The following is a 15821-nucleotide window of genomic DNA, read 5'->3' on the forward strand; positions in this document are numbered from 1 at the left end:
CAATTTTCTGTGATATGTGGTTGATGTATTGACACATATTTTGGGTAGACTTTCGAGAAAGTAGATGAAGACAAAGAAAGGACAATTTCCTTTATTCAAAGAATAAAAAGGCACTTTCTGTAATTTCAAACATTACTTAACATGAAGATGGAGCAGTTTTTTTTTTTTTTTTAACTAATTGTTTTTCACATTGCAGAGAATCTTGGATTGGATGCTGAAGTTGCTAAAGCCAATGCCCTGGGTTTTGTTGGGTGTCTGGCCTCAGTCCAATACAACCATATTACACCACTGAAGGCAGCCCTGCGCCATTCTACCACTGCACCTATAACCATCCAAGGGGCCTTGATAGAATCCAGCTGTGCCTCTCTGATGGATTCGGATGTGAATGCGGTGACCACGGTGCATTCCTCATCAGGTGTGCAAGAAAATACTCCATGAAACTTCTTTCACCAGTACTACTTAGATGTCTTCAAGAAGCTTTCAGGCTAAAGGCTAACGTGAATCAATTCCTTACCTTGTATGATTACAGGCAGTTAAGAATTATGACTGGTTTCTTAGATTGATATTTAATATATTTAAATAATCCTATTTCTAATATAGAGCTTCCGAGGTGGCTCAGTGGTAAATAATTTGCCTGCCAAGCAGAAGACGCAGGTTCTATCCCTGGGTCAGGAAGATCCCCTGGAGAAGGAAATGGCTACCCCCTCCAATATTCTTGCCTGGGAAATCCCATGGACAGAGGATCCTAGAAGGCTACAGTACACAGGGTCGCAAAAAGAGTTGGACAGGATTTAGCTATCAAACAACAACTTCTAATATAATGAGTAGTTAGAAATGCATACATATATGTCTGTGAGTGAGTGAGTGAAAGTCACTTAGTCATGTCTGACTCTTTGTGACCCCATGGACTATAAAGTCCATGGAATTCTCCAGGCCAGAATGCTGGAAAGCGTAGCCTTTCCATTCTCCAGGGGATCTTCCCAACCCAGGGATTGAAACCAGGTATCCCACATTGCAGGCAGATTCTTTACCAGTTGAGCCACAAGGGAAGCCCAAGAATACTGGAGTGGGTAACCTTTCCCTTCTCCAGTGGATCTTCCCAATCCAGGAATTGAACCAGGATCTCCTTCATTGCAGGTGGATTATTTACCAACTGAGCTATCAGGGAAGCCCATATATGTATGTAGGTATATTTATTTTTTCACTACTATTTAAAGTGGCTACTGCTCTGAGGATTGAGGAGTTTTGAGGACAGGAAGGTAAGCTGGTCTTCGAACTAATAAAATTCATGTGATTAGAACCAACCTTCCTTAATAATAGGAAAGCCCCATGGTAGTATCATCCACATATCTTCTCTTATTTTACCACTCCTTGAAATACCTTTTCTAGCTTTATTAGTCACCATCATCCTAGGTGTCTAGAAGTATTCTTAGGATTTAATTTAGTCAGGTATCTTCATCAATTGCCAAATAAGTTATGAATTATGAGCAAAGAAAGGGCATAGAGTTTTTTTGCTACCTTCTTATTACTGATCTTGGTGTTTTCTTGGCAGCAGTCAGGTATGTATCCTAGAAAAGTACGTGAATGTGACACTTGGCTGGGCTTGATTTGTGTTCTGAATCTTCCAATGCTAGACTATGGAACTTTTGGCAGGTTACTTAATAGCTTTGGTATCTGTGAAAATGGGAAAAACAATAATCATGTTGGAGTCATTTTCAGAGAATTAAATGATAGAGCAGTACTAATGATAGGTGCTGTAAGTCCTGAAAATTTTATGTGCACTATATGGATACCTCTAGGATCATTAACCCATTTTAATACCTTTGCAGGTTGTTGTTTTAAAATGTACATAGTTCAGTGTCACCAGACTGATAAGTGTCAGAGCAAAGATTAGAACCCAGGTCTAGGTGCCTTCAAACTTGATGCTCTTTAACAAACAAACAAACAAAAAACATATATGTTAATGCACATCTAGTAAAACCCTCTAGTGAGGGTTTCTGGGTGTGTTAATGCACCAACACTTTTGTTCTTTCCTGCCAATGAGCTCATAAATCTCTTGTAATTAAAGAAACCTCTGAAGCAGAGGCAAGTGTGATTGAGGGAAGAAGGTGTTGTCATGTATAGAAACTGTCCAGCAAAGCAGAAAAGGACATCAAAAGTAGGCTGAGAGGTAAGCAGTAGAATAAAGCAGACATAATACCACCATCACTTTGTTTAACCCCTTATATTACAGCTTATATAGAATCTAACAGAATCATGCAAGTATGGGGTATAAGCAGAGTACTTCAAATACTCTTTTTTTTTTTTTTTTTCTGTATATGCTTATTTGGGTTCCTTCCAAAATGCCAGCTACTAACTCTCTGAGATCACCTGGTCTAACCCACAGGTGTATCATCTCAACTGCACATTGTAGACCTTCTGCTAGGACTTTGAGTGTCTTTTACTCCTTTCAGATCTTTTTGGGAAGACAGATGAGCGGGAACCACTCACCAATGCAGTGCGAAGTGACTCGGCCATCATTGGAGGTAAACCATGCTTTGTGGCTGAAAGCAGAACAGACATAAGTGATTCTGTGGTCTGGAGGAATTATCTGAATTCTTCCTCAATTGTGGCCATCCAGCACCCAGAGCCCTGCATGATCTGCAAGAATGTGAGCCTTTTCATGAATAGTCATAATGCTTTGATGATCGAAGACACCCTTCCCCCAGGCCAGGTACCAGCAGCTCCACGGAATCTTCTTTCCCTTCAACCACCAGGCAGCTGAGCACAGAGTCAACAGCTGGATAATTTACTTCGAGACAGGCAGCATGCATCCTGTTGATCTCATCCAGTTGTCATTTTTCCTAAAGCACAAACAAAGCAAACCAATAAAACTACATATGGAAAGAAGCCATGTTGGCATAAACAGATGGGCAAAGCCATCATCCTGTCGGGTTTTCTCCACCAAGTGGATCAAATGAGCAGGGTGAAGCCCACAGGACTGTAGTTTCCAATCCAGCAACACATATGGTTACAGAGGCAGATCTTGTCTGCTCTGCTGTGAACCCTGCCTTCCCTTCTCCTCCCTTACTTCTCCATTTTCTCCCTGCCTCTTGGTTTCTCCACTTTGTATTCTTCCTCAGCTTGGCTGCTACCTCTGGGAGCTTGATTTGTCCATCTGGGCCTTGCAACACAGAATGACTCCCAAACCTTGTTTAATGGAAGATGCCTGTGAGAGACTGAATTCATTTCCATCTGAGAACCAGGGTCCTCACAGTGCCCCTATCTCTGCCTTCTGGCAGGCTGGATGAGCTGTTCTACACCAGATGGAGTTTGCTCTTAAAAATCAACAGTAACCATTTATTTAACATCTATGGAATGAGCCCCATTACGGGTCAGGACCAGCACTAAGTATAGAAGTAGAATGACAAAAAACATGGATGCTGCCCTGTAAGAACTCACAGCTTGGCTGGGGTCAGGTGGGATGGGGTAGGTAAACAGGTAACAACAGAACCAGTGAGTGGTGTTTTAAGGAAGGCAGCACAACTGGCAAGGGGAGCACAGAGGTGCATAATTACAATAAGATTGTGAGGAAGACACACACACACACATACACATACACATACACACGTTTCCTTAACGAAGTTCTTCAAATGTCTGGCCTGAATTCCTGCTTCAGGAATAAAGTCCAAGTTGATTTTTGTTTTGCAACAAGAAATATAGGAAACCATTTGATGCCTATTTCTCTTCACATAATTTTTCATTTGACAAGTAGTAAAAGACTTTAGTGACTGCTGACTTTTCCCCACTAGTGTATAGGCTTCCTTGAGTCTAAGAACAGGATATTCACCCCAACCCCTGAAGAAAATTCATGGGGGTTCACAGCCTCCCACCCTAAATATTCCATGTCCTGAAGAAGTAGAAACCAGTTCTGTATTTCATCTCTTAAAGTTGCAGCCCATTCCTGGGTATCACTCACTATACCCAGTTTATTTCTAGGTTTGTTAACTTACCTGGTTTTACTTTGCCTTGTTCTAAAATAGTTGGGGAAAATGTTATATCATGGTTTAGGAGTATTTTAAAAAGTAAACCATCTTACTTTTTAAAATAAACATTTTGTCTCAAGAGTCATTCTACTTAGATAAGAAAATGGCAGAAAATATACTTTATTAGGAATGAATTTATCTTTGAATATCATAAATATTTTTCAAAGATTTTAATGTTGAGAAACATTCTTTCTTCTATAGATTCTTTTTCTCTTTAGAAATTTGACAGTATCCACATTTTTACCATCCTTTGCTGACTTTGCTATTCACTTCTCAAGAGAATTCCTGCCAAAGGTAGGGTCAAGACCTTAGGATCAGTGAGGATGACTTGCCAAGTAGGTCCAGTAAAATCACATACAATCAATCCAAAGTAGGGGAGAATGTGACACAGTAGGGCAGACATTTGCTATTGTAGTTGACTCTGGAAGACAGAAGGGTACCATCTTCAGACTACCCTGCATCTTACAGAGTATGCAGCAGGGTAAAATGCCCTGAATGTTTAGTAAGCATTTCATTATTAATAAGACATTTTTAGTAAAGCAAACATATATTGCAAACAAATTTACACCCATAGTGTATGTACCGGGAAGTGAGATACTTAAATATTATTTTCTAGGGTGCTGAAATAGTTCTAAGATACTTACTTATTTGCAAGGTGACAAAGAAGTGTGCTAATTAAAAGTGATTCAGGCATATTCTTGAAGGCAAGTCTTGAAGGAATTTATTAAGAGATCATTTTCTAGTCTGATTTCATGTTTATTTGATGACATTCTTAGTCTGTTAAATATAACCTTCTCTGATATAAACTGCCTTGCTCCGTCACTAGTCTGAAAGAGGGGTTTTTTTGCTAACTGAAGTCTGAAAACATTTTAGCCTGTGTTTATTTCTGGACACATGGCAGAGTTTGTTGCTTGTTTGTTTTTGTTTGGTTCTTTGTCCTAAGTGACCTTGTTGTCTTCTTTAAATTCTTTCTCCTGATCAGATGATCTGTGATAATTGCCTTCTCTCTTGTCCCTCTTTCTCAACAGGAGTAATAGCAGTGGTGATATTCATCATCTTCTCGATCATTGGCATCATGAGCCGCTTCCTTTACCAGCATAAGCAGTCACATCGCACCAACCAGATGAAGGAGAAGGAATATCCAGAAAATTTGGACAGTTCCTTTAGAAATGACATTGATTTACAAAACACAGTGAGCGAGTGTAAGCGGGAATATTTCATCTGAAAAACTGCAGGGTCATCTCATATTCTTTTTTATTTTTGATTTCTCCTTATCCACTTTCTCCCATACTTTAATTTTGGTCATTATCTTTCTCTGTTTCCCTTTTATTTTGGGGACATACCTGCATTCACCAGAGCATCTATCTCCTCAAACTAGCCCAGAATACTAGGCAGCTATGACCACTGCCTTCCTCTTTAACAAACTTATCATGGTGAAAATGATCACTCAAGAGATTGATTTGACTACTTTAGACAAGGAAGAGACACATGGGTGTGCACATGTCCATATTCTGTTCTGTATTTCTGATTTCTAAGATGCAGCCTTCAGTTCTGCAACTATTCAGTCTTGCAGGCTTACCTTGAACCTGAGCTCTGTGACTTCGGCATGTAACCATCATCCTCGACACCCTCCCCCACTTCAAGTCCACTCTGACCAGAGAACTCAGGGTACCAAAAAGGAAGATGCTAGGGCCTGGTTTGTGTCAGTGGCACTTTAAAAGGAAAAAGAGAGGTTTGTTGTGTGTTAATTTTCCTTACTATAGGAAGCCCATTGCCCTAACTCATCATCATTGTTCACTCTCTTATCCCCTGAGTATTTTCAAAAATAGGACTCCTGATAGTCATAAGCTATTACTGTGTTCCTTTCTTACCACTCTCTCCTGTCTCCTGGGGCTGACACTTTAGAACAGCACACAATAGCTTAAACCTAGGGGAAGCATGGAAAATAGTCGCTTGAAACTAGGAGGTAAAAAGACAGCTGCTAGGAAGTAGATGTTCTATAACTTCGAAAATGCCTCTTCTAATTTTGTAAGAAATATTAGCTAGGTTATTCCTGAGATTATTATACTGATATATATATATATATATATATATATATATATATCAGTTATTGCATCAAAAAGCAACTCAAAGTCTAAAATAGTATTTGGTTCTGTGAAAGAGCTTAAATCATCTCAACTCAGCTTTAAAGAAAAATAAAAACAAGACAAAAACAAAAAGCAAAGCAAACAAACAACAAACAAAAACTGCATGAAAGCAAAGAAATGCCAAACAGATTTTTTTCCTTCCATCCCCTCACTAAAGATCTGGTGAAAAGCGTAAACACAAGTTTCACATTTTAGAATAGACAAATAACCCACGTCTGCCACTGAGCCATTTTTTTCTAGGAGGTTTAGGATGAACTGACATATGAAGCTTTCTGACTAGCTCCAGGAAGCTACCACTGCTTTTCATAATTTTAGAGGAGCCCTTAGGTTCTACAGCACATCCTATTTTCAAGTCTGCTGCATCCTATGTATATAAAGGTCCCCACATGCTTCCTTCTATAGGCATAAACTCCCAGATGAGGCAGTGACATGTTTCAGGGTATGCATCATTTTGGTACCAAAACAGCCGAGAAACATCATCATTTCTTCAAGAAACAACATCATTGGGCTCATCCTCGAAGTGGTGGTAAGAATCCTGGTGGTTTTGCTATAGGAACATTCCTCACTCTTTGCCTCTGGGCCATCTTCAGGAAAAAGATAAGGGGAAAACTATATAAATGTTCTAGTATGCTGGGAATGCAAACAGAATGAGCCACAGATGTGGAAAGTACTTGCTGATTCTCTTTACCAGACAGACTCAATTTGAATTCCATCTTTCCCTTTTTGTGTCTGTCACCTCTGACTGTTTTAACACTTTCCTGCATGATGAGGCTCACAATGAGGGGCTCCTCAGCTTCACCCCATTTCAGGTCTATTTCAGGCTTTCAATGTCAAAGAACATGGGGAAAGGATTTGGTTTGCAATCATATCTCTCAAATAGTAGGTGTTCTAAAGACATACTCTCTTTTAAAAATTTTATGTGGATTCTTACTTAATCATTTCCATTATATCCTTTTGCTAGCAAATTTATTTTAAAGTAATTCTAACAAGGGCTTTTTTTTTTCCCCTTCTTACTTTAATAAGATGAATGATCCATTCATAACAGGAAAGATCTTAAAATATTGTTTCCTCCTGCCCTGTTCTCTCCTACTTCCAATGTTCACTTTTGGATTTTCTATTTCCATAAAAAGACTTTATAAATCAGCCTTTTGCTTGGCGACATCGTCCTCTGTCCCCTGAAATAAAAGTCATCATGTAGTGCAGTGGGTTTAGCCTGAAGCATCTCCAATAATGAAATGGAAAGAAAAAGAAGGTTGAGTAATAAAACTGGAACTGCTCGTTATTCAAGTCTCTGAGAAGTAGGGACTACATTTTGCTGACATAGTACAGATAAAAGAAATGGAGGACTAACAGAGGCCGATTTGGAGTATTCGTTTTTCTCATCTACTTATGCTTGTGGGTAGTTCTGTAGGGTGAAAACTTTGGGAAACTCCATCCTTGCCACATCTCCACTACAGAATCTACCAGCAAACCTCCCCATATCTGTAGACTATCTATCCATACATACTACGTATCACAGACTTAATGACGAATGCCAAGACAGTGCAATCAGCACATCACTCTTATAAGCAGAGTCTCAGGGCTAAATAAAACTTATTTTTACAGGGTTGGAATATTTCATAACCCCAGAGAACACTAACTTTCACTAGATGTATATGGAAAGCAAGCATGCTGCTCCTTCCAAAGGAAAACACACTTTTCAGTGACAAAGAAGTGTGAACTCTGCCTATATTTCCTCATTGGTACCAAAATCCATGGAGTTTTGTGCAACTGTTGATTTGTATGTTTCAATCCTTGAACAATTATAATATAAAGCAAAAGTCTTTGAAAGCATTCTGATGCCTCCTTAACCACAGTTTTCTGCTTTGAGTTTCCTGACTGCACACGTTGGCCAGTTGGATCGCCATAATCCTATACTTTAACTCTCTTTGGTAATTGCTGTTTACCAAAGTATTTCATAGAATGTGCTTTATAGGAAAACCAAAAACACCTGTGAAATTTCACATTTTAAGGGGGCCATTTCAATTATATAATTCCCACCAAACAAATCTATTTATGTAAGCAGCGGTGTGTTTGCTTACCGTAAACATATTTAATGCTGCATCATTCCTTATGTGCATAGGTTTGAATGCTATGGTTTATAGGAGAATTTGTCTAGAGAGTTAGACATTTGTCACTTCTCTAGATATATTTTTTAAGAAAAGCTTCACTTATTCTCTACTCTGAACTGCAAATGTAATATTTATTTTAAGGATCCTAGGGCTGATTTTTTCAAAACAGTTTTTATGCCCTTGAGTAATAACAGAGATGGTACTAACCTGACTTCCTTCTTTTGTTAGACTATTGCCCACTACAGGGTAGCAGGAGCAGGATCAGAACAAAAGAAGAAAACTGGTCTGTACTTCATTCATGGAGTAATTATTACCCAATACTCTAAGGGCTGTGTTGGATATTGAGTATATTAACATATACTGCACCTTGTTCTTGCCCTTGGAAAGCCAAAATCTGGCAGGGGAGGCATGTATTGTTGTCATAGACTTGCTGGAGACTGAAAGAAACAGGTACTTTCTGGAAAATATTTCTATATATTTCTTCTTGTTTATTACTTCTGCCTTCAATAAGCTGCTTTGTGTTCCTTTCTTAAAGCAAGTATCAATCTCTGCAGGTATATTTCTCTGGAGGGAGATGGATTGACTCTGTAGGGACAAGAATAAATGATCTCCATCTCTAGAGTACTTCTGGGGAAGCTGTATTCTCTCCGTTCTTGTTTTAACTCTGGGTAGGGGATTCTGAAAGCCCTCCTTCTAAAGGTCAGACCTCAGTGATCACACAGGGACCCTATCTGGGGTAGGAAACAACAATCTCCATTTTCCCCCTCTTCATTTCCCAGTTCTTTTATGAAATTTATTCATGACCTATTGCATGCCCTTGTTCTTCCAGATTTTCCTTAAGGCATTTTTGTCCTACTCTAGCTTCTCCTAAAACCCTACTGCATCCTACTGAACCATATTGACTCAGTTTAGGAAGATCTCAAAGAACTGGATGAAGCACTGCTTTGAGTAACTCATTGACTCAAAGGTGTCATCCATCTAAATGAAGTCTCATATCTGTGCTCTGGGGGGATTTTTCCAATTCTGGAAAAAATCACACATTTCTCGTCTCTGCAAGAAGCTCATTCAGTTACAAGAGCTACCCCGGGAGACTCCAAGACCCTTATAGAGATAGGAATCAGGCCCTTGAGTTCTTTCCTATAAAATGTCTTGACAGCTTGTTCACCAATAACTGGCATCTTTTGAATTTCTACAAGGATACAATCCATCAAAACCATATTGTAGCCTGAGCTTGCCAAAGGAAATCTGAGACACAGTGTATAGCTCTTAACCTGAAGGCTGAGGCATACTTAATCCTCCTTTGTCCTAGAAGTCCCAAATAGACCAATCAATAAAGAGGCTTCCTTGTTCCTGACAATGCAGAGATGGTTAAAGGAAGAAGATTCCATCAAACTCAAAATTTTCAGAATACTTGGAAGACAACTGAGTGCTGTTTCATGTCTCTCATGCAGTTTGAAAGTGTTTTCTTAAAAACACACACAAAGTGTGATTGAATTATTTCTATTCTGTTCTTGAGTCTTTCTTACCCACCCTCCATTTCCTCACCCACACTCTTACTTGTTAAGTCATCTAATTTGCAGATTTTGCTTGTCTTTCATTTTTATTTCTGCTTCACAAATTCCAAATATTCAAACCTCTTAAAGGGAAAAAAAAAATCACAAACACATACCTACACAATCTCTTTGTCAAAATAGGGCTGATATACAGGCTTCCTCTATGACATCCTCCATACATCTCTGTTTGATAAGAAGAAACACATTTTCTTTTGAGTCAACAGTTATTTGAAACTTTCAGAGGAGGTTTTCATATTTAACTCTTTTTTCTGCTTTTGAGTAACTTTTGTCTACTTTGCACTAAGGTACTCTGAGGGAGAACAGAAAAGCACATTTTTTTTAGTGAACTACTATACTTTGTAAGTGAGTTGTCTGTCTTTTGTAACGTTTATAGTCTACAAAGCAGTAGAACAGACATGAGCAAAGATTAAAGCAAAAGTGGTTTGGGTGTTTTGACCACACTTGGTGGGAACAGGATGAGGAGAAAGAGAGAACAGGTGGCATAAACTTGGTAACAACTGATGACTTTCCCACAGAAGGTTGCTGCTTCCAGAGAGCCTCACTGGTGGCAGCTCTTCCCACTTTCCTGGCTTTTAATTCTGGAATCTCTTTAGTGCATTTGGATCTTCACTTTACCCATTAGGGAAAGAGGCAATATCATGGGGTTTGCATGAGGGATTCTTTACTTAACTTGGCACAATATTTTTGTCTCTTCCCAGTACAACAACCACATTTTTTTTTTTCTAGATTAGTATTTCATTGGGATTTTTCTAGGATGCTTTAGAGCTATCACCACAATGATCTAATCTGCCCAGATTGAACAGTTAGAGGAACTATGAGGAAGCTCCTTAGGCCCACTACCCTGAATCAGCATTCCCCATGGGTAGAAGCCCCGAGGACCTGAAATCAGCCTTGGGATCTTCCTCTCCCCCTTATTGGTCCAGCCATGCGTGGACATGGCAGAATGATGATGAGATGTGCTACTCCCCATACCTGACAGTGAATACTTTCAGGGACCTATCACCCAACACTATCTGGGAACACTGCTTTCTTCAATCATCCCCAGTTATACAGGGGAACTTTTGCAAAAACAGCAGGACAAATTAAGAGGGTTGTCTTAGGTCACAATCAAAGGTGAAGCTAGTTGTTTTAGTGATTAAATCCTAGTCTTAATTTTCCTCAACACCATATTCTTCCATGCCTCCAATGCCAGAAGTAGCCTCAGGGGACACGAAAACCAGATGAAATAGACTGTTGTATTGCCCTGCAGACTCTTTGGAAAGCCTCCCCATAGATAGAATTTTCAGTAAACCTTAAGGAATAGTATTAATGAGCTTCTGCCTAGTCAGACATCCTAATTATAGCCAACATCATCCCCCAGTCTCCACAGGAATTATAGTCTCTTCTCTCTGAATGGCAGTGTCAATCTGTGTAACCTTGCCCTGCCTTAAATACTAATGCAAAAATACCAAACCTTGCTTACAACAGTGTGCTTATAAGGCAAGAGGGACTTTGTATTTAGTGAGGTCCAACATCAAGAATGCTTTCCTTCTGAATCTGGTAGTTGACAGGTCTCCTGATATGCTGTGCCACTTTGGGCTGTCACTCCCCTCAATCTACTGGAGGTGTCACTGGAAATTGAAATGCAGGCTGAGGAGGAACCACAGATAAGTCTCCAGGATATGCTAGGTAAGGAACTAGCAAACGTTTACTGCATAGGGCCAGATAGTCAGTACTTTAGCCTTTATAGGACAGCCAGTCTCCATTGCGGTTGCTCATCTTTCCTGTTGTAGTAGGAAGTGGGCCAAACATGGACAAAGAGTCATGGCTATGTTCCAGTAAAACTTTGTTTTCAAGAATAGGCAACATATCAGATTCGGTTCATGGGCTATAGTTTGCGGATCCTTGTTACGCAATATTACAATGTCCACTTCAGATGGAAAATCAGTTTTGTTCTGGCATAGAGTGGTCCTCCTTCTTGAAGAATGGGAAAGAGCAGGGAAATTATTTTTAACAAGGAAATGTTAAAATACAAAATAACCTCTTCTTCAAAAATATATATGTCAGATACTTATAATGGCAAAAGCACAAAACAGGTCACCTCTCTATGTAGATCTTCTGGAGTCTAGCTTTTCCTTTTGACCTTCCCATATTTGTTCCTGAAACAGAATCCCAAGTGATGTTGCCTCATTTCAAGTCAGTTTTGTAGACCATGTAACATGTCTTAATACACTGTATGGGGAAAAAAAAATAAAAGTTAGCCTTAGATTTCTTTGTTTTCTATGGTTCCTGTTGTACAGAAGAAAGACTTACACTGTAAATAATGTATATTTAATAAAGAGAGAATTTTGTATGATTTTGTGTGGAAGACAAATGTGTCTCACTGTGTTTTCTTGGGTTAATGAAGAGTCAAACAATTAATCCCTTAACACCCATTCTCATTCCTTAGACCATTAACTCCCAGACAACATGACCTGTGGGGTTGCTGCAGAAACATGAACCTCACACTCCCTGGGTTTATTGATTTTACCAGGCCTAAAAGTGCTGCTGTGGGCTCTCTGAGAGCTCAGTGGTTTATACTGGCTCAGATGTATACAAGACCAAGCTCACTTCATTAGAAGTCAAGTTCAAGGCTCAGGAGTCACTCTGGTTTCAGGGATGCACATGAAATCTGGGATGGGTGCTCTCCTAAACCTTCCTCAGCACCCACTCACTCACAGAAGCCATCCCCCATACCTCTCCTTGGCTATCCCTTTTTATCAGAGACAGTCTTAATTCCATATGTTTGAGACACTAAGTATGCATTGTCATGAAATGGAATTCACTTCATTGAGTGTTTATTAAGATTTCTATGTATGGAGCCAACAAACATAAATTGAAAACTGACATGGTTTTTCAACAGAACAGAATCATGACAACATCAGATTTAGCTTTCTTTTTTAATTTATTTATTTTATTGAAGTAGTTAATTTATAATTCTCTGTTCATTTCTGCTATACAGCAAAGCAATTCAGTTTTGCATAATATACACATTATTTTTAATATTCTTTTTCATGATGCTTTATCACAGGATATTGAATATAGCTCCATGTGCTCTACAGTAGGACCCTGTATGTTATCCCTTATATATGGAATCCAAAATATGGCACAAATGAGCCTGTCAATGAAGCAGACTCACATTTAACTTTTAAAAACTCATCAAACTGCACAGTGGAGAGTGGACCTTGGAAACAAAAGAAAAGGCAGAGAATAGTTGGGATGCACTTCAGAAGCCTGTAGTAGGGTATGGTGTCTGGGACCAGGGCTGTCATAGGGGAAGTTGTAATAAAGCTGTGTCCAAACACGACCAATAGGGCTCGCTGACAGATTAAAGAGAAAGCATGAGGGAAACAAAGAATCTAGAAAGATGAGAATTTGGGGCTTAAGTGACTGAATGGGTGGGAGCAAATAGTTATGTTTTAGAGGAGTGTGGGCTGTGAAGTGGAAAAAGTGGATAAAAAATCCAGCTTGGGATTTTGTGAAGATTGAGATTCCAACTAGGTAATAGATTGTGGATTCAGAGCACGTATCTGGATATATACGTCTGCAGTTCAGGAGTGAGGTCTGGTTCAGAGAGACATGTGGAAGATATATGTATACCTATATGTATCTATTGTTGTTCTTTAGTGGCTAAGTTGTGTCCTACTCTTTTGCGACCTCATGGACCTTTTGTGACCCCACCAGGCTCCTCTGACCATAGGATTTCCTAGGCAAGAATCTGGAAAAGGTTATCATTTCCTATTCCAAGGAGTCTGCCCCACCCAGGAATCAATCCCTTGTCTCCTGCATTGGCAGGAGGATTCTTTACCACCAGGCCACCAGGGAAGCATATACATGTATAGATATAGACATATACATATATGTGTGTGTGTGTGTGTGTGTGTGTGAGAGAGAGAGAGAGAGAGAGACCAATTAAGATAGTATAGAGTGTGAGTATAACTAGAACATTTTTGACAGTGGAAGAGTGATCTGTCAGAGAACCAAGGGCCAGACATGGAGGGAGGAAGAAAAACAGATGAGTAAGCTGGGTTCCAGAAAACAAAGTGCTTAATCAAGGAGAAATGGACAGTCCTTCAACTCTGTTGAGAAACTAAGTGAGATGAGAATACATATTTAGCAAGAAAAGGTATCCAAGACCCTTTTCAGAGCCACTTGAAAAAGACATGGGAAGGAAATTCTGCTTGGAGTCATCTGACACCACAGAGAAGGTAGGGGATGGCAAGGACCAAGGCTTAAAGGAATCCAGGAGTATGGACATACATGGACTTGGACTAGGCACATGCATGTGTGCATGCTAAGTAGCTTCAGTCATGTCTGACTCTTTGTGACTCTATGGACTATAGTCTGCCAGACTTCTCTGTCCATGAGATTCTCCAGGCCAGAATACTGGAGTGGGTTGCCATGCCCTCCTCCAGGGGATCTTCCCAAAGCAGGAACTGAACCCATGACTCTTATGTCTCCTATGTCTCCTGTATTGGCAGGCAGGTTCTTTTCCACTAGTGCTACCTGGGAAGACCTGGACCAGGCACACTGGGGTTCAAATCACAAAATATCCATTCTCTAGTTTTGTGTCTTAAATGACCCACCATAATCCTTACTTTTTTCATATTTAAATTGGAAAATAAAACAAAAATCTTTAAAGATCTTTAGGAGTAAATGAAACAATACATGCAAACCAAGTAGCCAGGTCCATCATCTTCAGAGCCCTCCATAAAATTTCCCTATCATTATCACCCTACCACCTCCTATTGTGTAGAAAAAAATAACACGTATAACCTAGAATTTAATACAAGGAGGCACAGACAAGGCAGTGCTGCTTTGCTTCTTAAGAGGGCTCAGACGTCATTTGTAAGTGGACAAGACAAGACCAGGAAGAGGTCTTGAATTCTAGTTGTAGCTCCACCATCAATGTTTTGGAGAGGCCCAACCTGCCCAAAAGAGAGTCCACAATTCTAAATACTGAAATGAGTCAGGTATCTTAAACTTTGACAATACTTTTTGCTATCAGAGGAACTGATTAGAGAATTTGGCCAGACAATCATGCCTTCAAATACCAACTCTTCTAATTAGTAGCTGAAAGACAGTAAATAGATAAGCCCTTTATCATTTTCGAGGTTCAGAGCCTCATCACTCAACAGATTTTAAAGCAATGTGCTTGTACTTAAAATATATATCAGTTTTCCAAATATCTTTTTGGGATTCTGCTTTCTCCTCACGTCACATAATCAGAGGTACAAGAAGTAATGAAGGACTCTGTTAATCTTAACCTCCTGTTCATGCCTTCATATCTGTATTTGGTTTAAGTCTGTAGAGGAAAAATGATTCTCAGTCCAAACAGACATATAATAAGTGTGTGTGGGAGACCCTCATCATATTTTTAATAGCAAATGTTTAAATTATATATGAATCTATTTTATTTTTCATGACACCTTTAAATTCCCAATGGCCTCAAATTTGATCAGGCAAATGATCTCCCAGAATCTGCACATCTGAGCCAGGCTAAAAGCACTTTGAAGGCACGCTAACTGTAGAGGAAGGAGTTTTGACACCAACACCTGGGGGCTGCTGAAAGCTGAGCCTAGAAAACGAAATCCATCCGTGGGGAGGACACAGGAGTGCTAGTGACAGCGCCATTTGAGAAGGCAAATCCAGTTCAACTGAGTACTCTGAGAGCCCCAACTGTTCAACTAGGTCTTGGATAATTAAAGGCTGCCTTAGAGCATCTCTTTCACTGAAAGGATAAATGCCACCACCCCAGAGCACATGAAGATACTCCCTGGCAAAAGGCCAACATGGAGGCTCTCGCTGCCCTGACACTTTGGTTTGGAAAGTGTGACAATTTGTCCTTGGTTGCCAGGGCTCTTTGTTGTGTGCAAAGCTCTCATTTAAGAGCTATGGGCTTTATGAGGAGGATTGGCATGAGTCAAATATACTCATGCAGTAATA

General features: G+C 39.7%; 1 protein-coding gene across 1 annotated transcript in view; it reads left to right on the forward strand.

The window, feature by feature from the left end:
• Positions 1-12192, forward strand: part of CNTNAP5 (contactin associated protein family member 5) — a 1042386-nt gene extending 1030194 nt beyond the window's left edge. Inside the window, exons 22-24 of the mRNA XM_061440248.1 lie at positions 197-415; positions 2454-2525; positions 5054-12192. Coding sequence (XP_061296232.1) covers positions 197-415; positions 2454-2525; positions 5054-5250 — 488 coding nt within the window. The 3' untranslated portion in view covers positions 5251-12192. The remainder of the gene's footprint in view (positions 1-196; positions 416-2453; positions 2526-5053) is intronic.
• The last annotated feature ends 3629 nt before the right edge of the window (positions 12193-15821 follow it).

The sequence above is a fragment of the Bos javanicus genome, chromosome 2 (assembly GCF_032452875.1).
Source record: "Bos javanicus breed banteng chromosome 2, ARS-OSU_banteng_1.0, whole genome shotgun sequence".
NCBI classification, from domain to species: Eukaryota; Metazoa; Chordata; class Mammalia; order Artiodactyla; family Bovidae; genus Bos; species Bos javanicus.